This window comes from Ixodes scapularis, unplaced genomic scaffold (assembly GCF_016920785.2).
Source record: "Ixodes scapularis isolate PalLabHiFi unplaced genomic scaffold, ASM1692078v2 PGA_scaffold7__128_contigs__length_106722199, whole genome shotgun sequence".
Lineage (NCBI taxonomy): Eukaryota > Metazoa > Arthropoda > Arachnida > Ixodida > Ixodidae > Ixodes > Ixodes scapularis.
This window is the reverse complement of record NW_024609882.1, coordinates 17,685,389-17,710,282: the sequence shown is the minus strand read 5'-3', so window position 1 is coordinate 17,710,282 and position 24,894 is coordinate 17,685,389. Positions and strand designations below refer to the sequence as shown.

General features: G+C 46.8%; 1 protein-coding gene across 1 annotated transcript in view; it reads right to left on the bottom strand.

Moving 5' to 3' along the window:
• Nucleotides 1-7,667: 7,667 nt before the first annotated feature.
• Nucleotides 7,668-24,894, bottom strand: part of LOC8050978 (vesicular glutamate transporter 2) — a 49,326-nt gene continuing 32,099 nt past the window's right edge. Inside the window, exons 4-11 of the mRNA XM_042286524.1 lie at nucleotides 24,440-24,527; nucleotides 23,412-23,498; nucleotides 22,600-22,736; nucleotides 13,153-13,302; nucleotides 10,593-10,725; nucleotides 10,085-10,195; nucleotides 9,013-9,140; nucleotides 7,668-8,035 (exon numbers count right to left, since the gene is read on the bottom strand). Of these exons, the coding sequence (XP_042142458.1) occupies nucleotides 7,715-8,035; nucleotides 9,013-9,140; nucleotides 10,085-10,195; nucleotides 10,593-10,725; nucleotides 13,153-13,302; nucleotides 22,600-22,736; nucleotides 23,412-23,498; nucleotides 24,440-24,527 (1,155 nt within the window). The 3' untranslated portion in view covers nucleotides 7,668-7,714. The remainder of the gene's footprint in view (nucleotides 8,036-9,012; nucleotides 9,141-10,084; nucleotides 10,196-10,592; nucleotides 10,726-13,152; nucleotides 13,303-22,599; nucleotides 22,737-23,411; nucleotides 23,499-24,439; nucleotides 24,528-24,894) is intronic.

The following is a 24,894-nucleotide window of genomic DNA, read 5'->3' as shown; positions in this document are numbered from 1 at the left end:
GACACTTTTTTTTTTTAAACAACTGTTGCTTATTACTTGTAAGACTGGGCCATAAATCAATCTCCGTGATCAGTTATTACTTGGTGGCTCCGATGGTGGATCTCGGATGCATGACAGCCGTTTTCATTCATGCTCGTGCACCGCAAGGAACAAGTTCACGATCGCCACGCGCTACTCTCAAGGACACCAATCCATTCGCTTCGTCTTCACAACATGCCAGTTCGCAAGTGCAAGTGTTGGCCAACAAGGACTCAAAACGAAATGCGTGTGTCCCAACTACCGTGCTTCTAGACTGGTCAATAAATACCTCACTAAAGACGGGGGTTATCGTACTGCGTTGAAACGAGGCGAAATTAAGACTTTGTGCCATCTTGCCTCATCCGTGCCTGCATATGGGGTAAAGGAAAGGTCAGAAGGTTTGAGTTCGTCGGTTCTCCTTTCGGCGATCGGCCGACGACAGACGTGCGGAGGGAAAACGAGAGTGTCTACGTGACACCTCCCAGGGAGGGACCACGGAGCTCAAGAACATTCTGTACAGTATATAACAGTATTCCCCGATGAGCTTAAATGGCTATTTGACAGTGTCCATTGGAACTTCCCTTTTAGACTGAGTCGCTACGACTCCATTGCTGCTTTTAAACCTCGATGGTGGAAGAGTTCGCTGAAGGAGCGAAGGCTTTTGTTTCGTTGCTCTCTCGACGCGATTGCGGGAACTGCGCCCCTCGCGGTCTTACCCCAGAGACATTGATTCAGTTTACGTCTTACAGTGTCAAGGCAATTCATCACGCACTATTGGTGTGCGGCCTGGACGAGAACAGCTAACACAGACTAAAATAATTGAAGACAATGCAAGGCTTGGAAATGATAGTCGTGCTGGAGCTCGTCGACCTCGAAGCATTCTGTGAGCTCTGATGTCTTGTCAAGGCTAATCATCAACAGAAGACTCGTATTACCTGCCAATGTGTGCACCACACCTGTACCTGGCCAAAACGGGGTGTGCGGATTGGCCGCGTGCACTGCATTAGCATTCAAAGGATACGATTATCGCATTAGCGCACGCAGACAATGACCAGCGTGTTAACTTTTAGGAGTACTAATTGGTGAGGAGGATTGTGAAACCATTTGTTATGTAGATTGCGCTACACAAAACTAAAGTGTGGCGTTTTCTTGATAAGCCTCCTACATTTGGCAAACCTGTTCATGTTTGGTTCCACCGACTGAACAAAGGAATATATTTGGGTGCAATTACCTATTGGAAGTTCCCTAAACTCCTATCTTGTAGCATGCACCTGAGGATTTGCCATGTGCAGGTCATCCAGAGCCACAGATTTCTTTGTCCGACCTGTGAACGAGTGAAGAGCTAAAACCATTGAAACTGGACACGCAAAAACGGAATGTGATGTGCTTTTACGAACATACAGCCACCTACCGCCTCTTACTATAATACGCCACCTTCTAGCACCTGTGTCTTGCGCGGTAGAAGCGGATATTTTAGTGAGAGTGAACTTGAAAGACTTCTGGGTTGTGTGTTTGTGTCCTCTTAGCGAGTCTATAGTAGTTTTCTCTGAAGCACTCAACCATACACAGGATCAAGCCAAGTCAGGACAAGGACAGACTTCTCTCGAGAAACAAGTCCCCCTAGCCCGATCAAGAGCTTTGATCCACAGTCATGTCTCTCAACAATCATATTTACACACTCGCTCCTGTACCATCGCTACTCTACTCTATCTAATACTATATGGCATGACCCACAATCTGGGAGTCGAACTTCAGTGTAGCGACGGACTCTCCATGTCTGCCAAGTTGCCTGGTGCATTTCCCCAGACCGGTGTCTCCAGATCGGAATTCAGAAATGCTTTTAAGGTCGTTGCCTCGGACAGAATAATTAGATGCGACGATGAGCATGAAAAAAAACCTAAGGATCTTGTGAGAAGAAACCAGGAGGTTCCTTTGCAGTTTCTTCCTTCTGGCTTCTGCTACCTTGATGCTTTTGATCAGTCCTAGTTACACTAGAAGGCCCAACAGAAACAACCGATACCTATAAGCCTCAAGCACGTGCAGCATGCACACGGAGGTACATTAGGCAGGCTTGCAGCGTCGATGGCAAGAGTGCCAAGATACATTCGCGTGCATGGTGCACGTGCTTGAGGCTTGCCGGTGTCGGTCGTTTCTGTTCGCTGCCCTAGTGTGACTAGGGCACGATGACGAGCTGACATGGGATACTGATGGCCAGTGTCGTTCGTCTCCTAGATTGTGCTTTGTCGTCCACCATTTGTAGTTCGGGTATGTACAGACTGTGCTGGGAGTTGAGTGCTGCCTCTGGTCGGTCATCGCACACCACACGAGACACTGGGTGCATGTACAAACGAACTGACACGGTGCAACTATTGCACAGGCCCTGGTCTTTGAGAGGTCCAGGGGCCCCTGTACGTGCGGAGGACGCCTTACTTTTAAGGGACACGTGACGCCGTCACGTGTGCTTAGCTCGGACATGTAACAGGGCGGGCCAGTATCACAGGTTCCTCCTCTACAACTATCGGCCACGGGCATAGGGAGTCTACTGTGCTAAGGTCTTGCGCTATCATTGCAGATCTTCGAGATCCGCTTGCACACTTGGCACTTGGTTCTAGGGTCGGGACAGGAGGTCTTCGGCAACGTAGTTCGTAACAAGGAACGAGGTGCAGCTGTTTTAAAGTGCAAGGACGTGGAACTCAAACTTGCGTTTCAACGCTGAAGAACAGCGACAAGATGCCGTCATTAAGAGTACCTATACAGTCATGGCGATTGTCTGGGTATATGGGAGCCAATCATGTTTAGAAACGTAATTCCATAATATGTTCATTACAAAGAAGAAGAAAAAAAGTGGAATTGCGTTTTCTAAGAGAGAAAGACATTATCAGCCAACACTTGCACTTGTGAATTCCGACTCTGAAAGAAATTAAGTATTCGGGTACATCTCGCATCCAGCAGAAACGAATGCCCATGTAAGTACATCGCCCATCAGTCCACTAACAAGACGGCCTGTTAGCACCACGCAAACGTATATCGGAAAACTATTATACACGTCTTTCAACACATCCACGGCTATAAAACATTTAGACAGATACGCACGAATTTCCAAGTCCGACAACAATCCTACCAGCTTGCAAAATAATGGGCATTCGTAACGTTCGACAAAACGCGACATCCGCAGCTACATCGATCACCCGAATTCGCTTGCAGTCAGAATCTGGTGCGTGTCAACGAACGACTATATGCGAACAATGTTACACGCACATATTTTTTTTCTCTCGAAAGGGTTAGAACAGTCAAACAGTGTTAGGGTAACTCAGACAGGGGGTTTGCTAAAGCATCATACTGGAACCTCGAGGCACGAAAGAAGAGGAAACAAAATAAAGGACACTGTTGTCTTCCTTTGTCTCGAGCTTCAAGTTTTAAAACGTCCAAGCTCTCACACTGTACGCATCGCGTTCAGAACCTTTCCGCGTTGTAGTTATGTCCTGAGCCTTGCAGATTGCTGCAGTTGCGTCTTGCGACGCTTTGTTTGCGGCGGTTTCGTTTTTTGTTTTGTTTTTAACTTGTGACAACATACGCAGCCAAAAACCGTGGTACGCGGTTACGACTCGAAGCAGGAGAAGAGAGAGGTTTGAAGTGGTACAAAGACCCCACACGATCATATCGACACGAATAGAACACGAGACTAGCCGTCTTCAGAACCCACAGAAAAACAAAAACAAACAAAAAAAAAAAAAACGCCAGAGAATTTATAATTTTTTCCTAAAATGGCAAACGCGCGCCGAGACACACGTCACCTTCGTGAGCGGGCCTTTTATTCCTTTATTCGCTCGTGTATGGCCGTCATGCATCTCGCGAACCACCGTTTTTCTTTTTTGCGCAGGCTATGTCGTCTCCGAGGCTTAAGACTAAAAGCCGCAGGAGAACGTCGCGAGGGCTTGACTTCTCGCTGTCGTTGCGGTGCGTTCCCTGTGCTGGTTCTATTGCTTCGTGCTTCCACGCTCACACTGACGCATATACACATGGCTGGAACTAGAGAGCTGCGTGAGGTGTGCCCATTCCGTTAATACTGCTCCAGTCAGACGACGGGTTGGTCACATAAATCAATAAATCTAGACGGCCGCTAAGAGTGCGTTTGAAGCGCTCCAACAACTTCCATTCGAACTATTGCCGCACCCTGTTCCTTACGAAATTGGTAAATTCTAATTTGAAGCTGACAAAAAAACCTTTCAGCCTTTCCACTCTGGTAAAGAAGGAATAGAAGCAAGGTTGTCCCACGTGCAAAAAAAAAAAAAAAAAAAAAAAAAAAAAACTAGTTCTCTCTATTGGTATAGAGGAGGCTATGTCTCGATGGCATTGAGGCAGCGGCTGCGTAACGAAACTGAGTGGTGATACCGGGCTGCTCTGCGAACCTTCCTACATATCAAATGCCCTTAAAAAAAATGTATATTTTGCGCAGTAGAAGATTAACTGCAAGATAACGTGACCCTGGTCACACTCGCTTGAAACGCACTGAATAAGCTACGCCAGAGCCTCTGAGCAACGCTTCTGAGTAATGATACTTGCCCATCTTGTGGCTTAAAATCATGGTTGCCAGTTATCTGAAGCTTTATCTGAGCTTCCTAACATTGTATCTCATGCTGAGGAGGTCGCACTTTTGAGTCACGACGATCGGCAGTTGCGTCTGCTCTGCACAAGCACCAAGGTGGCGGCGCCCACAACAATATCGTGGAACAGAGAGCAGATACTCTAAGCGTAGCTAATTATCTAATTGTAGGAAGGTTTAGCATAGCGCTGCCGCAGGTTACCGCCTAGAGCGGCATCGCTTCCACGAACGCGCACTCTGCGACCTTTAAGCATGCTCTTCAGAGCGCATGCCAGCTAGGAGCAAGTTTAAGAATAGGAGGCGCCCCAACTCCGAGTCCTCTAGAGTTCCTGTAGAAAACGAGGAACTCTAGAGTCCCCTAAGCAGCTTGGGAAGTTGGGGTGTCGCACTTCGCGTGCGCAGGCGGTCTGCGCATGCCCCGTGCGACTCCCTCAAACCACTCTGGGTGACCCAGAGTGTTGGGGCCTCCTCTTTTAAAACTCGCTATTGCCGTCCGTGCTGGTGGTACACCCTGCGCGGTAATGCTACGCTGAGACTACCTAACGTTTTGCCCAACCGGAGTGGTTATTCTCGGAAGCTACGGCACACCTCTACACTGAAAACTGCTGGAAAAGAAATAAAGAAAAAAAACTGCGATGGCACAACCACTCTTGCAGGCCTAAGGTGTCCGGAGGTGAAAGCAACGCCCAAGGCTCGCTTGTCTGCAACCCTCGCGAGTTTGCCGAGTACGACGCGCTGCGCGGGTCGTCGTATAGCATGAGCAGAACGCAGTGCCGCACGTATACTGCATCGTCGTTCCTGGCTGATTGCTGGCGTGAGCGAGCGGTTCCCGCCACATAACCTAAAGTTGCGCTCGCGCTGCTGATACGTCGTACAAAGGACAGTCTGTTCCCTGTACGACTGTCTTGTCGCGTTCATCTTACAAAAAAACTTTCTGCAGACATGTTCGAACATGCGTGCATGAAGCTTCGAACATGCGTGAGGCGTCCCTGCTGCGAACACGGTGGCTTTTTTACGACGTACCAGCGACATGTTACCGCGGCTTAATCGGAACCAAATGTGTGACCTGCCCGAGTCGTCTGTACGGCGACACCGATTCAGGCCGAGGTCAGTCCCAAAAAAACGGCGCAGCATTGCAATGTCTGCGTTGCAATCGTCGAAACCTAAAGTTCATGGGGACGTGCTGCAGTTAACGGAGGGTAAACTCGTCGAAAACGTTCTCGCGTATACGTTTCTATCATTTTTTTTTTTTTCGTACATCGACGTACAGGAGTATCCGTCGAGGGTCGTGTCGTTCGCCACTAGATGGCGACTGTCTTCTTAATTGTTTATGTCTCGGCTCTAGAAATTAAAATGCTGGCTACGTGCCGTAAGCCGCAATCCGTCCCCTTCGGACGTTGATTTTATACTAGAACTTGTTTACTCATTGGCAAGTTAAGATAAGTGTTAAGGCCCGTTCACACTCTTGCAACCGACTACGACCGAGAGAGACCAGACCGGTTTTTAAGCCTCTTGCGATCTCTTAGGACCAGCTCCGCTACACCGCATCCGGTCCTAAGAAGTCGCAAGAGGCCTAAAAACCGGTCTCGTCTCTCTCAGTCGTACTCGGTTGCAAGAGTGTGAACGGACCTTTACTCTGGCCTTTAGTGACGCCGTACCTTGGTGACGTATTTCGCAACTGATTCAAGATCTCGCGGGAGACAAAGCCCCATAATTAAGGTGTTCAAACAACTTTGTCAATGAAAGCTCATTCCATTGTCACACGCACAGTTCTTTGTTATATAGTTTTACCGTGGCGTTAGTTGGGGAACGTTCTCTGAAACGTTCGAGCTTTAGAGACGTTCGGGGAACGGCACCGTCGTGGAGCTGGCGGCTCAGTTGACAAATAAAAATAGGCGGTAACAGAATAGTTCCATTTTGTTTTATGTGGCCTTGTATTTTAGGGACCATTCACACGGAAGCGCGGTCGCGGCACCGCTCTGTTTTCGCCCGGGTTGCCGACGCGTACGAAAGTGCACCTGCCTTTTTATCTTTAGGGCTTGAGTAGACTTCTTTAAAAGTCTTAGAGCGGTTGTTGCATTGAGTGTCATCAGCGTCTAGCATGACGCCCCATGTTTTATGGGTAGAGTAAGTGCGCTTGCCGTAATTTTACCGATGTGCGGCAGCTGCAGCGCCCGACCAGACTGTCACTTTCTGCCACAAATGTCTCAGTTATTATTATTAGTATTATTATTATTTCCGAACCTTGTTTGAGTTTTAAGTATTCTCTATTGCCTGTTTTGTTTTCGTAGAGGATCGCACGAGAGTCGGAGGCACTGCAAGCTATGGTCACTGACGGCTTAAGAATTGCAATGCGCGGCCACGTTTTTACCCCGCCTCATGCTTGACAGGCTAGTTCATATATTCGATCGGTGCATATGCGGACTCCGGTAACATGAAGGTGACTTGGACTGACGTCACGTCAGCTGTCCCTGTGGCCTTGGTGCTGAGCGCGTACCTTCTTCCACATACATTCTGCACCATCGAATTCGTTTCCTTCGGCAAGAACACCCAGGAACGACCACCAGCATCATACGATGACGTCACGTCATGACCACCAGCATGATACGGTGACGTCAAAACGCAGCAAATCGCTCAAGAGCGCTTTGGTACGTATTTCTAGGGGTTCTTTCATGTGGTCCGCGGCTCAGGTTACTTTTTCGCAACAGCCGCGGCAATGATACCGCGCTAGTTGTCTTGGTACACCGTTGAGAGCCATCGAGCGTACAGCCACGCGGGATGCGTCATCAACGTATGCGCAGATCCGCCACCAACACGTCGACACCGCTTCTGCAGAGCGGAGATCGAGGTCAGGCGCGATACGAACGGGATTAGGCTTAGCCGCACTCTGCATTTCGCATGCGGCCAGTGACCGGCGGAAGATAGTTCTCGTGCTTGTCCTCACAGCGCCCCGTGACCCACACGCCGGAAACGGACCGACCGTTCCCTGTGCCCAGTACGCGCCTCGGTCGACGTCTTCACCGCCCTGGCCTCGGGGTCTTGTCCCATCGCCTCGTCGCTGTCGCGGCGCCGAGTCCCGTCTGGACCGCGCTGCTAGAAGTCCCGCTGTTCGTACAAGTCCCTCGAAGGTTCCTGGACCCTCTCTTCCCGGGTCTCGTACACCGGGAAGTTGGTCTCGGCCGTGGCGCCGTACGAGGCCTGTCTCTGCGGCGGACCTTGGCTCTTGGGAGCGTCGTCCTTGAAGGCGTTCTCCAGCGGGTTCCACGAGGGGCCTTCGTCCTCGCGTGGAGGTTCGGCCCACGGCTGCTTGTCACCGGACGCGAAGATGGCGTAGAAGATGACGCCGCCGAAGTGGATCAGGCTGGCGATGAGGAACACCTTCTCCCAGAGGGAAGCCACGTCTCCGCTATGGAGCTGCACAGAATTAAGGCATTTTAGAGCGCAGCTCTTAGGCGTCCGTTTCCAGCTTGAGCGGCGTCGCCGTCGCCGTCGTTGTCGGCGTAACCGCGCGTTGCATTATAAGAAGTTTACCATAATGACGTCACGAGGGTTACCTTCATGAGGGTTACGAGGGTTACTCTCACGAGGGTCACCCTCACGAGCGTTACCCTCACGAGGGTTACTCTCACTAGGGTTACCATCATGAGGGTTATGAGAGTTACCCTTACGTCACCCCCCCCCCCCCCCCCCCCCCCCGAGGTAACGTGACCTCGGGAAGTCACCTATCCCTCAGTACCCTTCCATCCTCCTCCTCAAGAGCTGCGCTCTAATCCGGCGTTACAGGGAGTTGTAAACGGCTTTTCAGTCGTTTTCTTAGCCCATGCTCAATGCCACAGTGTTTTTATTTTTTATTTAAACATGTTTTTGGTTTTATCATTCGCCAAACTCCCTCAGTAGATTACAGTGATTGGCTCTCCCACCAAGTGCTTGCCGGGAAAATGGACGCACTGTGTTTATTTTCGAGTGTAATTTCAGAAGGTTATACGCTCCGAAAAAGCTTTCAACTCCACTGTGATCTGGAACACGAGCCAAATAAAGAATGTATGTTTTACGGGGGAAAAAAAGAAAGTACATCGACAAATTGCGACTCGTGTCTATTCGGGAACAACTTTCTGTGGCATTATTCGACCAGAGGAAGAGTGCGGGTGCACAGCTTAATCGGCGCTCAAGCACGCGCTCCCGTAGCGTGAGGCAAGGCTGTATCATTGACTGTCTGATGTTATGGGAAGGTATTCACTGACATCTTAGACGTAGACCAACTCCTAGGTTATCGCCTCTTGGCAGTGGTATTACGTCAAGGAAGGAACTGCAAACATAGCAAATTTCTCTTAAATCTGTACATTTATTTGAAGGATACCCCTTGTATATATATATATGGTGGAATTACGCACTTTTCTGTCGGTGAGGTACTCGACCACGATTGGACAGAGCATGCCGGCCAGGGTGCCGACGCCATTGGACAGCCCCATCAGGATGCTGGCGTATCTCGGGGCAATGTCCAGATGATTCACATTGAAGCCTGAAACGTCCCATGGCTAATCAGGCAAGCAATCGCTTTCTTCACCCCGCAGACATTGAACAAAACTTTTATGCAGTAAGGGTTTACAGTCACTTTGCACTAGTTTTCCGCACTCGGGCAACTGTACTTAAAAATGCAGTCCCATTCATACTTCCTGAACACGTAAAAGGCATAGTTGTCTTTGATAAAGTACAACAGCAGTTTACTTCATCGTCGAGTGACCCCATACAAGGATTGAGTACTGAATAAGAGTATTTAAGAATGATCTGCCTATGTAATAAAATAAACTATTTTCAGGGAAGACAGCAGAGGGCTTCGGGGGGGAGAAGGTAAGTAATATCCACGTAAGGCCAAAATATGCAGCAATAGAACGTTTCCAAGTGCATCGTCGTAATAGACCCGTTCCGAAATACTGCCCTCTGTGTGCTGCTGTGAAATCCCTGCACAATGGCAGACTAAAACTTCCACGTCACTGCACACTGGAGAAAACACACCCACAGGGAAAGGTGATGAGCGCAGTGACGTTGCATTTTCGACACTGATGTTGCTCTTCGACTCGTAGTGTTGGCCGCGCTTCGACGTTCGCTATCTTATGGAATGACTTGCACGTTCCTCGATTCAGTTTTTCCGCCACTGTGCAGTGGTTCCGACCTCCTAATAATCGGCACGTGATTCTCGAAAGGGGTCGATAACTAAGAAACTGAAGGCCACAGGTGGCTCGGATGCCAAGGCTCTCAACTCCACTTTTATTTCAATGTTATTGGTTGTGAAAGTGACTTCTCTGTTCCAAAAGCCTACCTGGAACCTACAACTGATGTGCACTTTAGAATTTGAAAGCCCGTAGCGAAATACGTCTATGTGGGTACAAAATGTATAACAACGGTATTGAAAAAAAAAGAGAGAGAAAAAAGATAATACCACGCGGAGTGTAGACCTCGGCTCACCTGATATGGCAAATCCGCTGAAGCCCACGGCTAGGGTTAGCGCTGTGATGGCCACCGGAGTGCTTCGGGTGTAGCCAACCACAAGGAGGAACACGGCTTCCATACCGAACCCTGCGCAATGGCGCGGTGCGTTGCGGTCATCAGGCAACTACGTATCACAACTGATAATGAAGTCTATTCACACTATGACGCGGAGAAGCAAACGTGCAAGAGGTCTTGCAATGCAAAATGCGTTGACCACAAAAAAAAAAAAAAGAAAAAAAGTTGACGGGGGTACGTTATTGTTTGCTCGGCGATGTAAAAAAAAAAAAATGTGCCCAGTAACTTTAACATTAGCGTGAACCGCTGCGACGTTATGGACTACTCGACGATGTCAGAAATGTGCCGGGTTTTTTAGACAACGCGAGTTGCTGTAACGTTAATTATTGGCTGCCTGACGACCGTCAGAAACGTGCCGAATCGTTCTGCCAACAACGTGTGGTTTGCGGGTTTGCTCGGAGTGTCTTACCTCCGCAGTTGAAGATCTTTCGGACGAGCGTCGTGGTGAGGATTTGGCGTCTGCGAAGATAGTCGGCCAGGTGGCCTCCCACCGGAACCACCATGGTCATTAACAGGTGGGGCAGGGCTCCCACCAGTCCCGACTGCGAGCGGGAATCGACATCAGCGTGACGAGCGTCGACCGTGCAACGCGTATACAGCCCATTTCACTGAGTGAGCCCTGAGTGTTTTGCATTTGGCTACAGTTGTACTTCGAAGTGCAGAACGGTGACGAGAAAAAGTGTGCGGCTCTCTCACCCCGCGATTCGAATGGGCCGGCTTAGCGTTATTCGCGCTTGGACTGTCCAATGATGCAAACAATTCAGCGTTATTGGACTCAAACTACTCTTACGAGTATTTGTTCCCTAACGGACCCGCGCTTTATGCACCACTAACGCTACGCAGTGCAGAGAGCTGAGATTCCGTCTGAATGTAACGAGGTTGATGCCTAAGTTGTGGACAAAGGCTAAGAAAAAAAAAAAAAAAAAAACAGTTTTCTGCTGAAAATTTTAGCAAGAACGTTTGTAATTGGTAGCATGCACTACTCAGGAGCTCATTGTATGCTACTAATTAACAATGTATTCTTTATGTATGGACGTTCTTAGTATACCGAATAGCAAGACTACTTTCAGAATCGTTAAAAAATCTAATAATGAAGCCTTAGGTCATTATACAAGATCGTAAAAGCGAAAGCAAGGTTTTTTAGAGTGGAGCTGATCTTTAAGTAAAATTTTCACGACCAACGTACATGTTCTTTTGGGGAGACCAAATTTGATCGATTACCATTTGAAAACACATTTAAAACAAAAACCAAAAATAAAAATAAGCTTATATAAATATGTCAGTGACCTTTAAGATCCTTATGTAGCATAGACTCAGACTGGCGTTACATTCGTTATCTCTTCATCTGCATCCGGCAGCGTTTATAGTATGGTAGAACCGAGGGCGCTGGTCAAAATTAAGCATGCATGTTCCAGGTGAGATTGAATGCCATTGTCACTATAGACGCCGAAATCCTGGAAAACCTTTTGCATCTTTTCAAGCTGCTGACAATGTGACAACGGCGAGGCGACGACAGTGCCTTTCCGCCATTTTGCGCTATCGAGAACTCGGGCCATAATGGCGGAGCCTCCCCTCTCACAGTCCGAAGCCTCTGCAGCAGGGTGGAAAAAAAAGCGCAATTTTTTCTTTAAGTAAAGTAACTAAGATTTATTTGATTTAAATCTGATTTATTGAATTAAACTCAGACATTTTATTTAAATCCCTGCGGCTACAACATAGTGGTTCTATTTAACTCGATGCATTTTTAAACATGGCAGATTGATAGATAAATTGGATTACTAAAAAAATGCAGAAGAAAAATTTGGAGTAAATTTAAAGTACAGTTTAATTAGCAACTTTTTATCGAGTAAACCCCGCCTTAGTAGAACAATATTAGCTTGATCTGTTTTAGTTAGTGAAAAAGCATTTTTTTTTTCTCTTGTGTTCTGATTTTCTCGCAATATGACATTACTTTTCTAGTTTTTGTTTCTTTCTTTCGCAATTTCATCTACTCGCAATAGGACGTTGCGTAACGCGCGAACGAAGCGAATGGTAGAAAGAAAGCTCCCAGTTCCGGTTTGCTCGGAAGACCGCGGCTTTGTGCTCGTGTTCTGACATAAATATTTCTTGCTTGGTGATTCTCCTGTTTAAATACAAAGCAAATCTACCATCTGGCCCAAATGAAATGCGAACAGTGCCGGAACTTGGAGCCCTCTACCGGCGCAGAGCTCGGGTCGTGCTAGGCCAGGTTCAAACACACCGGAGTACGACGCACGACCTTGAAGTGCCCTGCTCCGACGTGTTCGAACTTCGAACCTCGCCAAGCACAATCCGAACTTGGAAGCTGCACCGGTAGTGGGCTCGAAGTTCCGTCACTGTTCGCATTTCATTCTAACTTGATGGTAAATAAAAAAATAAAAAAAATAGACACAGGTAAACAAACAAACATTTGGGGATTCTATTTTTGCGAGAAAGGTTTGATTTAAATCATCATCGTAAAACGAAAACCGGTCTGATGTAAATCACGGTTTAAATCTTTAAATTACGATTTACTTCATCCTCGTTTTTATTCTTCACCCCGCTCTGCAGCAGCATTAATACTAGCACATTCGTATAGTATGTTGCAGGTTAAGAACGACAGCTGGACAAGCTCCTGCCACAAAACACTCCACTCTTTCCAATAACGATAATAATCCCCGGAGAAGGGGAGATTTGTGTTAGTCCATGTCCCCCTTCTCCGAGTATTATTATCGTTATCCATGTCCAGCTCGCTGCACCTTCGCATTAATTACATGAACATCACTCTTTCCACTTTAGCAGGACGAATGGCGGAGAGGAGGGGAGTGGAAAGGAGAAAACCACCAATCACGGCGAGCAGAGAGTTTGGTGAGAAGAGTTCCGCTTTTTCTTTCTTAACCAGCAAAACAAAACACTATAATGTGTTCAGATCGTGAGTATCCGTTCACACAAAAGAAGGGGGAGGGGTATACCTTGTCCACTTCGAAATGGAAGACCTGGCCAAAGTACATGGGCTGCGAGATGATGAGAAGGTAGAACGTCCAGCTACGGCAGAAGTTGGCCACGATGATGGCGTACACCGGTAGCGAGGTGAAGATGCTCTTCCAGGGAGTCGTTTTTAACTGCCGAAAGAAGAAGAGCGAGGCACGAGTTAACGAAGCACTCGGTGTCGACGAAGCGAAAAACAAGGGGGGACACAATTGTCTTACGAGATTCTACTTGCCGGTGCTTGGACAGAGCTGCGTTCTCTAAGAAATCTGCAGCGTCTGCAACTCTCGCAAAGCACCTTATCTACGGAAAGAGGAGCTATACTCGGCGACAACTTTTCTTGGCAATGCAGTGGAGGGTACAGGCACGTGTTTTCTATCCAATTTTGAGCGCTGGATAAGGCTGTGCGTGGGCTATCGTCAACTTCCTCTGCATTGCCAAGAAAAGTTGTCGCCGAGTATTTTATAGGCGAACGACAAGACACGAAATTCCCTACATTCCCTATATGTTCCCTACATCTGTGTGTGCGACCATTGTTTAGACATTTTGGTCGTACGAAAACCGTCCGCAGACGTGTTCAAAACATACATATGTATGAAGTTGACACGCCTCAGGAATGCGTGAGGCTCGTCCGCACATAGTTCTGTCGTCCTGTCTGCAGTGAAGACCTTGTCTTTTGTATGACGTATAAACAACGTAACTGGAACTTCAAAAAACAAGTTTTTCTTTCTTTCTTACAAGAAGTCAGATAAATTAGCATTAATATTTGAGGGATACTTGCACGTATCCACTGTACTTATTTATTATTATTATTATTTGCCTCGCAATATTGTCAATAAGATGCTAGATTTTTTTCTTCAAAGAAGAGATAAATAAACGAGGACACGTTGTCTGCGCCTCGAGTGTATTTCGAAGTTAATCAGATGCATCGAATATGACTACACTAGATATAATAAAAAGGACACCGGATAGAAATTTTGGCAAAGCGCGAATGTATGTACTTACATACTTAATATACAAAACGAAAAAAAGACCCGAAGTAAAAAACAAACAAACAAACAAGCATAATGTTTTAATTTTAATTTCCATTAGAAGCGACCTTCTTCGGACCTCTGGCGGCGCGCGCGCGTTTCGCTTTCAATCTCGCTAGACTCTTTAGATGGTGCCGACGAGTACCTCCCCCAACAAAGACCGTTCCGCCCTCCCTCCCCTCGCCACACGTTTCCGGTTCTTTGAATTAAAATTTAATAAAAAAACTAAAATATAAACACACACACAAAAAAGAGGGAAAGCTATAGAGGCATGCTGTCACGTTGAGCAGACCGCGTTTTAGAAAGCGGACGCGGGACTCCCTGTGCTCTTCGTTTCACTATACGACGCACACCAGCGGATGCTACGAGCCATCGGAGCAAATCAACTGCCGTTAGAGTGTCACGTGACCTTGGGGAGTGACGCAATAACTCGCGTGGCGCACGGTCACGTGATCAGTTCATAGCGTTGGATTGGCTGGGATTGGCTCATGGTGTCTGCTGCAGTGTGGTGCAAGGTGAAACTATATATACATATAACCGCGCATATATGTGGCAGCGCCCCCGTTCCCGGCTTCACTCAAATCCCGGCCCAAATGGACTGGTCACGTGATCTCATTTGCTTACGCTGTCGGTGGCGGCGGACTGTGATTCCGCCTCCCTCCCGTTTCCGATACAGACGAACGCACGGGAATGACAGTATGTTATTTTTTTTTTTTTTTTCCTGTTGTGACTTTTTTTTTTATGTCGACATTCGTTATATGGCAATAGGGATGTAGCTTTCAAGTTTTAAGCAGCGCCCCTGGTGGGTAAAACCGGTCATTTTTAGGTCGCGTTTCGGTTGTGCTCCACGTTGCGTCCTTCCAAACGCTTTTCTTGTCAGTAACCGTAAAGAGACGCTGGCACGCGGTAGTTTATGCCCGTGGATTGTGTACGATGGGACGCTACGACGCCGCTTCACGCCCGCATTTAAACAAATTGCATCTCTCGGACGCTAGCAGAGGCGCCTGTAGGCTCTGTTATGGGCAGCGCAAGTTCGTCTGCTTTTTTTGCAGGGGTTGTGGTCACGCCAGAATGCCGAGCTCTGGTTAACTCTGATTGAAGGATAGTGGGTAGACCTCGAAGCAAGCTGCCTTGAGGTCTGCCCACTATCCTTCAATCAAAGCCAATCAGACCTTGGCGTTCTGACGTCACCACAAACCCTGCGAAAGCAGCAGACAAACTTGCGCTCCGCAAAGCAGAGGCGCCTCTTTGGTAGCGTCTTGTGGACGCTTTTGCTCCCCTGGCTGGGAGAAAAAGAGCTAGGCTTTTAGCGATAACAAACATTCCGTGCGCTCCACCTTTTTTAAAAAAGTTTTATGGGGTGCGAACGTGAAAGTATGATAATATTAAGGATAATAATACTTTTATTTATTGTGCCTAGTAACAGCCGAAGCTTAAGCACTGGTGCACTCGTTAGTAGTAAAACAAGAATACGAATAAATAAAGAATAGGGAAGGTAAGAAATGCAAACAACAATATAGAACAAAACACTCAGTATTGACTACGTATATACATCAACCACATACCTGGCGCAAGCACTTTCTAAATTGACACAAGCCTCTACTGAAAATGTCTCTATCAGATGAGTCTAGATGGTTTAAGTAGGTTTGAAGGCAACCCGATGGTGACATAAAGTTTGTGGGGTCAACGTGGAACGTGCGGTGGTTTCGAACATTTCTTCCAGGTATATGATAGTGCACAGATGAGACTAATGAGCTAATGTCGAAGTGACAGTGTATACATTTAAACAAAAACACAAGGTCGCGCGAACACCGTCTAGTTGCAAGTTCAAATATCTGTAATGATTTCAGTACTTCAAGTTATACGTATGGGTCATGTGAACATCTAAAATGATAAATCTAGCAAACCTTTTCTGTATGCGTTCTAAATTTTTTAAAGCAGTCATACTAAGACTATTTCAGATCAATTAACAGAAATCATGTTTTGGGAGAACTATGCTCCGGTAAAGCACAAATAAAAGATATACACTCGAAAAACTTTTGCTTAATCGTGAGATTACACCCAGAAGTCTAATACAAGAGCTCGCAACATGCGGCACATGCGAGTTGAAAATAACTTTGGAGTCAAGCAATACTTTAAGGTATTTTACTCACACTACACGGTTAATGGCCGCTCTTTCTAAACGGTACACAAAAGAAGTAGGATTAGTTTTGCGTGTAAAAGATATAACATTGGTTTTTTCAAAGTTGAGTGGAAGACCATCGTCTTAGACACCACTGACATATGGCGTTAACAGCTTCTTGAAGTAAAATACAGTCACTTAATGTCATTATGTTTTTGTAGATTTTGAGATCGTCTGTAAATAGCAAGAGACGTGAATGATGAACGACGTCTTGGATGTCCTTGACGAATATATTGAAATGAAGAGGTCCAAGGTTTCTGTGCCCTGGGGTACCCCTGATGGCACAGAAAAGAAGCGTGACTTTTCATGAGCACAACTGACACTATTCGCTCTTCCAGAAAGATAACTGTCGAACCAAGAACAATAATCATCACTGAGACCGTACACAGAAAGTTTATGTAAGAATGCCTTACTACAGTCAAAGTACATAGCACCAGTTTGTCCTCGAGAAAAAAAAACAGTCATGAAACCGTGTTGCGTGTCAGGTATTACGCGCGTGAAATAATGTGTCAAATCCTTATGAATTATCTTTTGGCGTCGCTCGTTGCGACAAGGCTTTCGGCTGAAGAAAAAACAGACATGGTGATCGCATATTTAACTATGCAAAAGAATGTTCGTCATGCTGCGCAACTTTATACCGCTCAGCACCCAGGTCGCATCGTTCCTGCCCACACTTCCTTCACACGCGTTTTCAACAAGTTTGCATCAAGTGGCACGGTGGTGAGTGGGCGAAGACAGAAAAACTATGTCCTTAGCCGCGAATTCGAGACTGACGTTCTCGCGTACGTAACAGCTAAGCCTGAAGCAAGCGTGCGCGAAATTGCGAGGTCTTTGGGACAACGATCCCTACAGTGTGGAAAGTGCTTGTGAAGCCACTTTTCACACAGGCATGCATCTGTTTCACGTTCGCCTGTTCCAAGAGCTACATGGCAGTTACTTCCAACGACGACTGGACTTTTGCGATTGGGCCCTGACTGAAATGGACCTGGATCCTTGATTCTCGAAAAAAATTATTTGGAGTGATGAGGCTCAATTCTGCAGAAATTCAATGGTGAACCTCCACAATGCCCATTACTGGGCAAGCGTAAATCCTCATTGGCTCCGTCAGCACAAACATCAAGTGAGATGGTCTATTAACGTATGGTGTGGAATATTTAATGATAAAATCATCGGCCCATATTTCTTTGACGGTACACTGAACGGAAAACTATACATGGAGAGAATCCTTGAGCGAGTCGTGGAAGAGTTTATTGCCGGCCTGCCTCTCAGCGTGCTGAAGGAGACGTGGTTTCAACAGGACGACGCTCCAGCGCATTCTTCTTCGCGGGCTGTTCGATTTCTACACCGAACTTTTCCAGAGAGGTGGATTGGACGCAGTGGTCCAGTTCCATGGCCGGCACGATCACCAGATCTGAGCCCGTTAGATTTTTTTTTTTGAGGTATGTGAAGAATGAAATCTACGCCACGGAACCCACCAGTGTGGACAACCTGAAACACTCGTCGCCGCCTGTGCCGCAGTTCAGCCTGAAATGCTCGAGTGCGTGTTGTGTTTCATGCGGAGCCGACTGGTGATGTGCGTTTCTGTAGATGGACTCCAATTCGAGCACTTGCTTTGTACGCAACTGTTTCCAGCTTCATAAAGTGGCCAGGCGGCGGCAAACGCTGGGTGGCTTATCACATGCCCAAATCCCTTTGGCTGCCAAGCCTTTTTTTTTTTTTTTTAAGTACCAAAATGCGCTAAGCCATATTTTTGCCTGCTTTTCTCGACGAACTAAAAGGTTTCCGAAGAAAATACTGGTGTTGTGAAAAGTGCTAATTCGGGACTCTAAGGTAGACGTCAGCGTGTTGGTAAACTAAATAATATTGAAATAATAAGCAGAGGGACGGACGGTTGAATAAACAGACAGCTTGACGAACAGAGGCACGAGAGCACGAAAGATGCGTTGTTCTGTCCGTCCCTCTGTTTATTATTTCAGTGTTATTTGGGGCTCTAAGTGAGGCAGTAAAACTTAGTTTTCAACAGTGCCCTGTTTGAGCTACACTTGAAGAAGCGCCGATGCCGTGTTCACACTGTGCCGCGTACAGCACATGACTACCGTAACGTGAGCGAGGACGCCGGTGCAAGGCTCCTTCCTCATTTATTAAGAGCCCACAAAACATAGAACAAAGGAAGATTATTTTGTTACACGCTGCAATAGTTTAACTGCCAGAGGGGCCAACGAGTGATATTACGCAAGCATGATTACTTTGTTGTTTAAAAACAAAACCTGGCTAGTTTAATGCATCAAAAAGCAAGAACTTAGAAATAAAGCAGCGGGTGGCAAATAATAGGTAGCAGAAGTCTCCAGCATTGAAAAAATATTTTTCCCAACTAAAACGCAGGAAGCTAGTCTAACGTTTCCGGCGGTTAATACTGCATGCAACAGCATTTATCGTACCAACGAAAGCGTCGCGTCGCCCGCAGGTCAAGAGAGGGATATGACACAGTGGCAGTTGACGCCGACCGCAGACGCCTAAATTACACCTGCCGCGGTAAGCAAAACACCAAGGAGAGGGCAACGTATTGCAAAAGCGCTGACGGCAGTGCCTGCATCACGGGTGACGTCACTGCTGTGACGCCAAGCGAGGGCGAAGATATCGACGTCATCGACGCTCTTGTTCTGGTCAGTTTCGGTTTGAAACATTTTCAAGTTTGGTCTAAGCGGCTACGGTTTTCCCCCTCCCCAATCTGATTCAATTACACACGACCGACGTCGACTGCAGCGCCGATACACGTTTGTGAAACGAATAATATTAATTTTAATAATTTGCAAAAAAAAAAAAAAGTGCCATTACGATAGCCGACAGAAAACAAAGGTAGTACAGTTAAACCGTACCATTTCTGCGTCATACGCCTTACATCCTTTTTTTAAAATTTTTTTACAGGTTTTCCCACTTGTTCTTCGCCAGTGTCTGCGTGGCCCGCCGTCCCACGCGTAGTCTTCTTCCCATGTCGTTCCCGTAATCCCATTTCTAACGCGTGTGTTGGCGTATACGGAGAGAAATTCCCTACGTCCATCGTTTTCTTTTGTCTAGCGACGACCCGTCCTTCGCGAGGCGGGAAACACGGAGGACGGAGTCAGGCGGGGATGCCGAGAGAGCTGTTGCATAAATCATGTCTCCGCCGAAGTACTCCTCCGCTTCGGCGATTCCTCCCCACCTCCCCTTCTTACCGTTCCCCCTGCGACGCGGCTTCTTGCTTCGCTCCGCGGTCGCGTGGCGAAGCGCGCCGCTCAGGGGCGCGAGAGCCGCGTGTGTTTTGAGACGCGGCCCTGCGTGCACCGCTGCTACTCCTCGTGTTTTCTCAAACCGGAGCGCGACATCACGCGGTGCAAAGGTGCTTCGGGATTCATACGTGAATAGACTGCATTGCTAAATTACCCAAGCTCACGAAGCGTGCGCGGGTCTAGCGCGCGCGTGCATCAACGTCTTAATTTGGTTGCTTACTTCAAATATTTAATAGAGATAAGGCGAACGCGTGCGGCGCGTGTTTACCTACTTTCCCGGCACTATTTTCGGCGCTTGGTTAATGTGGCGAAAAGGTCTATGCGTGCAATCACTGCTGCCTAATGCACACATTGAAGGCACCATGCTAAAGCGGCGTTGGTGCTGGCAGACACCGGCATGAGCGCGTGCTTTCCTGTAAATGCTTTATGTGCCCCAGTTTTCGTGCACACGAACCGGTTTACGCACCACGCTCTGGAGCCCGTGTCTTTGTCGACTTTAAAGAGAACACTTGCATTGGACGCCATTTTAATTGGCCTAGGTTCCCCGCGAAGTAAACCTACACACTGTAAGGAATGCGATTCTTTTAACTTCGCAAGTTTACAGTTATAGTTAGAAAAGCAACAAGGCGTCTGGATATTTGTTTATGTGGTCAACTTAGAGATAAAAAATCAATAAAAAATCAAGGCACGTAACGAAGGAAAGGACGTATCCAACGGTTTGTGCGCCCATTCTTTTCTCTCGTGTGTTCGTCTATTTAGTCGAGCTGGTCAAATAAAGAACTTGACAAGCTAATTGGCTCAACAGATAAACAACTTGACAAACTAATTGGCTCAACAGAAGCCCGCCACGCTTGTTGTTAACTCATTTCAGTATTTTATAATGTCACACTTTTCAAATATAGATGCTTGAACCGTCCGTTTATCTCACTGAAAGGCATATGCATCCGAGCGATCGCATATTCAGTGTTGATCAGAGCTGTTCAGTTTAAATTCTAGCTTCTCTAAGACTACCGGTGTCCACTTTCAATTTCTAAATCGCGTGTGCCGCTTACGTATGATAATTATATTGTATGAAGCTCCGAATAAACAAGGTTATTATAATTACAATTGCCGTTTTTTTGTGTGTTTTTTTAAACTCAGGACTAGTCTTAAATAGACTCTGGCCTATACCGAGGGCTGCCAGTGTCGCTTAGCAACCGTCAACTAACAACGGGAATGAACTTGAAGGGACTCTATCATATCAACTATATACATCAGCGCCGAAAGCGTAACGGAGACAAACTGTTGCTTTAAGAACAAAAAATGAGAATGCGTAATCTATGTTCGAGTTAGTTGAAGAAAAAAATTCCGAAAAATACCTAACAACAAAACACTTTTTTTTTTTTTTTCACGAGGCGATTCCCTTGGCGCAGCTTTCTTAAGCTATACCTCCGTTCCTCCGAGACGGCGTGTGAGCCCTGACAAACACGGCGTCAAAAAACAACAACAACAACAACAACAACAATAAAACAGCTCAAAGTTAGGCTCACGGAAAGTCGACTTTAGCGTAAGAGGTGCCTCCACCCGCAAGCCATATTTCATCATCCGGACAAGAACTCTACTGAATGCCAAACCCGAGTAACGACAAAATCTCTCTCCAAAAAAAAAAAAAAAAAAAAAAAAAAAGAGCAGAGGTTGAACAATAAATAAATAAATACAATAAAAAAAAGGGAGTATAAGCTCGAAACCTTTTACAGCCAATGGAAGCTTTTAGGTTGGCGCTGCCTCCTCCTTTCTCCCCCTCTCTACGTCTCTATTCTATGTCTTTTTCCTTTTATTCCCTATTTCCCCATCTCTCCACTCTTTCCTTCTTTCCGTCTTTGCACCCTTCTTTCTTTTAGGCGGTGTCTTTTTGTGTGTCGTTTACTTGTTTTGTACGCAAATACCGGATCAAAGGGAACAGTTCCCCGCCACCGTCAGAGTCCCTGAGATGTCGAAATATGTATTCCCTTTCCCCATTTTTCCCCATTTCTTTCCGCGCCATCCTTAGTTTCTTCCCTTCCCCCCGTTACACACGCGCGCGCGCATTTCTCGAGCTAGTTGCATCCGCGCAAAATGCCACTTTTTTTTTTTTTTCCCGGGGGGAACTGAGGGAATAAAAATACAAGTCAAATGGGGAGGCAGCGTTAGGGATGACTGCGCCGCGCTCGAAAGATTATTCGCCCATTTTGGGGATAAGTCGGCGTATACGCAATCGGGAGGAGAACGCCCGTTAGCGTGAGTACGGCGTGGCGGGTGTTGTGTTGCTACTTCTGATGCGTCCAGCAAATGGGTTCTTCGAAATGGTCCGCATATAAATGCATCGGGATGAAAGCACGGCCGCCGGGCGTTATAATGCTTTTGAAGAGCCGTGTTTCTAACTCTGGGTCATCTTTTTTTGTTCGTTTCCCAAGCGCAGTACTAATGCACTTCGAAAGCAACAGAAACATGACGATGTAATGGTAGTGGTGATGATAATTGTTAGGTTAGTAGATACGTGTGATAGATTTGTTGACTCGATTGGTTGAAACACCGCGGCAAAACTAAGTCGAGACATTTAAGAAAGGCACGGAAGGTGTGGCTCTTAAAATCAAAGTAGCTAGTTGCTACAGAAGTGCTGTCGCCCTTGTGCAGCAACTTGTTTCTAGGACAATAATTCTGGTATCGCTGCATGCCTTAAGGTACTGAACCGGGCCGCAGAATTCAATGAGAAGTATTTTGGCATAGATTGATAAAAGAAATAATCGCACGTTTCAGTCAACCTTTTTGACGCTTAATATTTTATTTTATTTTAATAGTTATCCTTCTGTGAAAGCGCTTCACAAGTGCCCAAACAAATATCTTAGTTCCTTCGAAGTATTGCTACACTTTATACCAGTAGACATGTTCCCTATGATGCTCCATGTGAATAGATAAAGGATTGAATTCTCTTACCGTAGGCGTAGTGAGGTTGACTTGTCCCAGGCTGTTTTCGATGTAGAGTAGCTCGGCCTGGGTGATGGTAGGATGTTTGGAGGGCTTCTCGAAGGACAGCCATAGCCAGAAGACGTACCATAAGGCTCCAAACACGCCTGCAAACAATCCAGGCTTTGAACGGAGTTGGTGACGCTAGATTCTGCCTCAATTATCTAAACAGTCACGTACACTACGAGGCGGTTGAAAAATACAAGTGGGGTCCTCAGGGCTGTTGTTTAAAACGTTTTTGTCGGACTAAAGAGGTACGACATTGCCAAATGCGAAAATCGCTATGAAAAACGATATGCAGGAAAACAAAACCAGAGGAGGTGTTGTACTGTAGAAGGTTTGCCAGACCGGCCAGAACGTTATTTGTTACGGGCTCGTGTTGTTTGGGAACCTCTGCACAGGGGTTAAGACTTGCTTACAAAACATGAGAGCATTCATTTTTTGAAGTGATGAAATATGCAGTCACCAAAATGTTTGTTCAGCGAAACGCAATGCCATCCCAAGATCTTCTTGCTGTTCACTGTCTAAAGTCCAAGGCGGATGTTTGGGGCATTAGACAATGCCCCAACCCAATCACCCGCCTCAGTACATCGTCTACTGTCCCAAGCAGAAATCGGAGGCTCCCCTGAGACTTAGCATAAGTGGGGCGTCATATTAAGAACACCGGAGCTAATCTGTATCACGTGTTACAACCTGCGACGAAGATATCATTGGGCCGCTCATTTGTCCTTGTTCAATTTTATGAACGAAGAGTGAAGCAGCGGGAGACCTTGCGTACTCACCATAAAAATAGAAGCAGGCCTGCCAGCCCACGTAGTCGGTTAAGATGCCTGACAACGGCATACCGACCACTGCACCGGCGTACGAACCTGAGAAAGTACAGAGGCTTTATTTGAGTAACACGCAGAGACCTTGCACATCACCCAGAAAACAAGAACAAAAGCGTAACACGCAACGGTATTAATCTTCTTTTCTTTATGGTTAAAACAAGATCGGCCAAAACACCCAACTCGTATCTCTCCGGTCGGTCTCATTCGCAGATAGTTCAAGCGAAATTAGGGTCCATATTTCACATCACAAGCTGTGGGCAGTGTTATCCGAGCCGATGGTAGAAACAACCTGCCGAGGTTAGAGCCACGAAATAAGCTACGCTTCGGAGTATAACAAAATTTACCCATCTTAAAATAAAGACTTTGTGTTGTGTTGTCCTTCCCCCACCCCCCAGTCTCGGGGTTTCGTCCACAATGTTACCCATCTTGATGTTTCATATAATGGTTGCCAGTTATCTCAAGTTTTAGCTGAAATCACAGGAAACGCTTTTCCGTCCTCCACAAATGTTTCAACAATTCGCGACAGAGCAAGGCAATATTACACGAGGTTCTTAACACCGAATCTAATTCCGGGGAAGTCGCACTTTTTGAATCACGACGATGGGCAGCTGCGTCTGCTTTGTACTAAGACCCAAGATGGCGGAACCCACAACAGTGTCGGGGAACAGAGTGCCGATACTCTAAGCGCAGCTCATTTAGTGGCTCTAGGAGGGCCAATACTTTAAGCGTAGCTCATTTAGTGGCCCTAGCCGAGAAGTGACAGTAGGGAGCGAAACTCAGAAAGAGGAGGAGGAGGAGGATGAGGAGCGAGCAAGAACGTCGTCTGCTTTTCACGCAGGGTCGGACGTTGAAATGCCTAGAGTCTCACCCATCGCTGCAGGGAGGGGGTCGTATATAGAACCCCAAAAGAATCAAAAAGGCTTCGAGCGTAAAAACGCAACCGGTATTATTCGCATAGCGTCGTTCCCAAGTCGACTTACCGCAGAACGCCAAGGTAGCCAAGCGACTTCGTTCTAAAGGCGGAGCCCAATGTCTCCAAATGCCGTGACAGGCTGGATACGTGACGCCCTGCACGCCACGACAAACAGAACAAAGAAAAATTAGAAAAAAGTTTACATAAAAAAAATTATACAAGTTGAAGCGCTGCTTCTACACTGAAGATGACGGACGCGTGCACTCAGAGACGAGAAATTTATTTTCGCGGTCAGTCTTCCACAAGCACAGGTATTCTAGCCGCGTGCATTCGCGTAATTTCTAAAGCGCGATGACAATAAAGCCGCAGCATTTACACTGCTCGTACATTGTACAAAAGACACCTTATTGGCTGCAGACACGATGCCGGAATTCGAGAGTTTGAGGGAACCGTTTTCGCACATCCCATGGTAGAAGCTCCGCCTCCAGCACAAGCTTTCTATGCGGAGCGCAAGATCGTCTG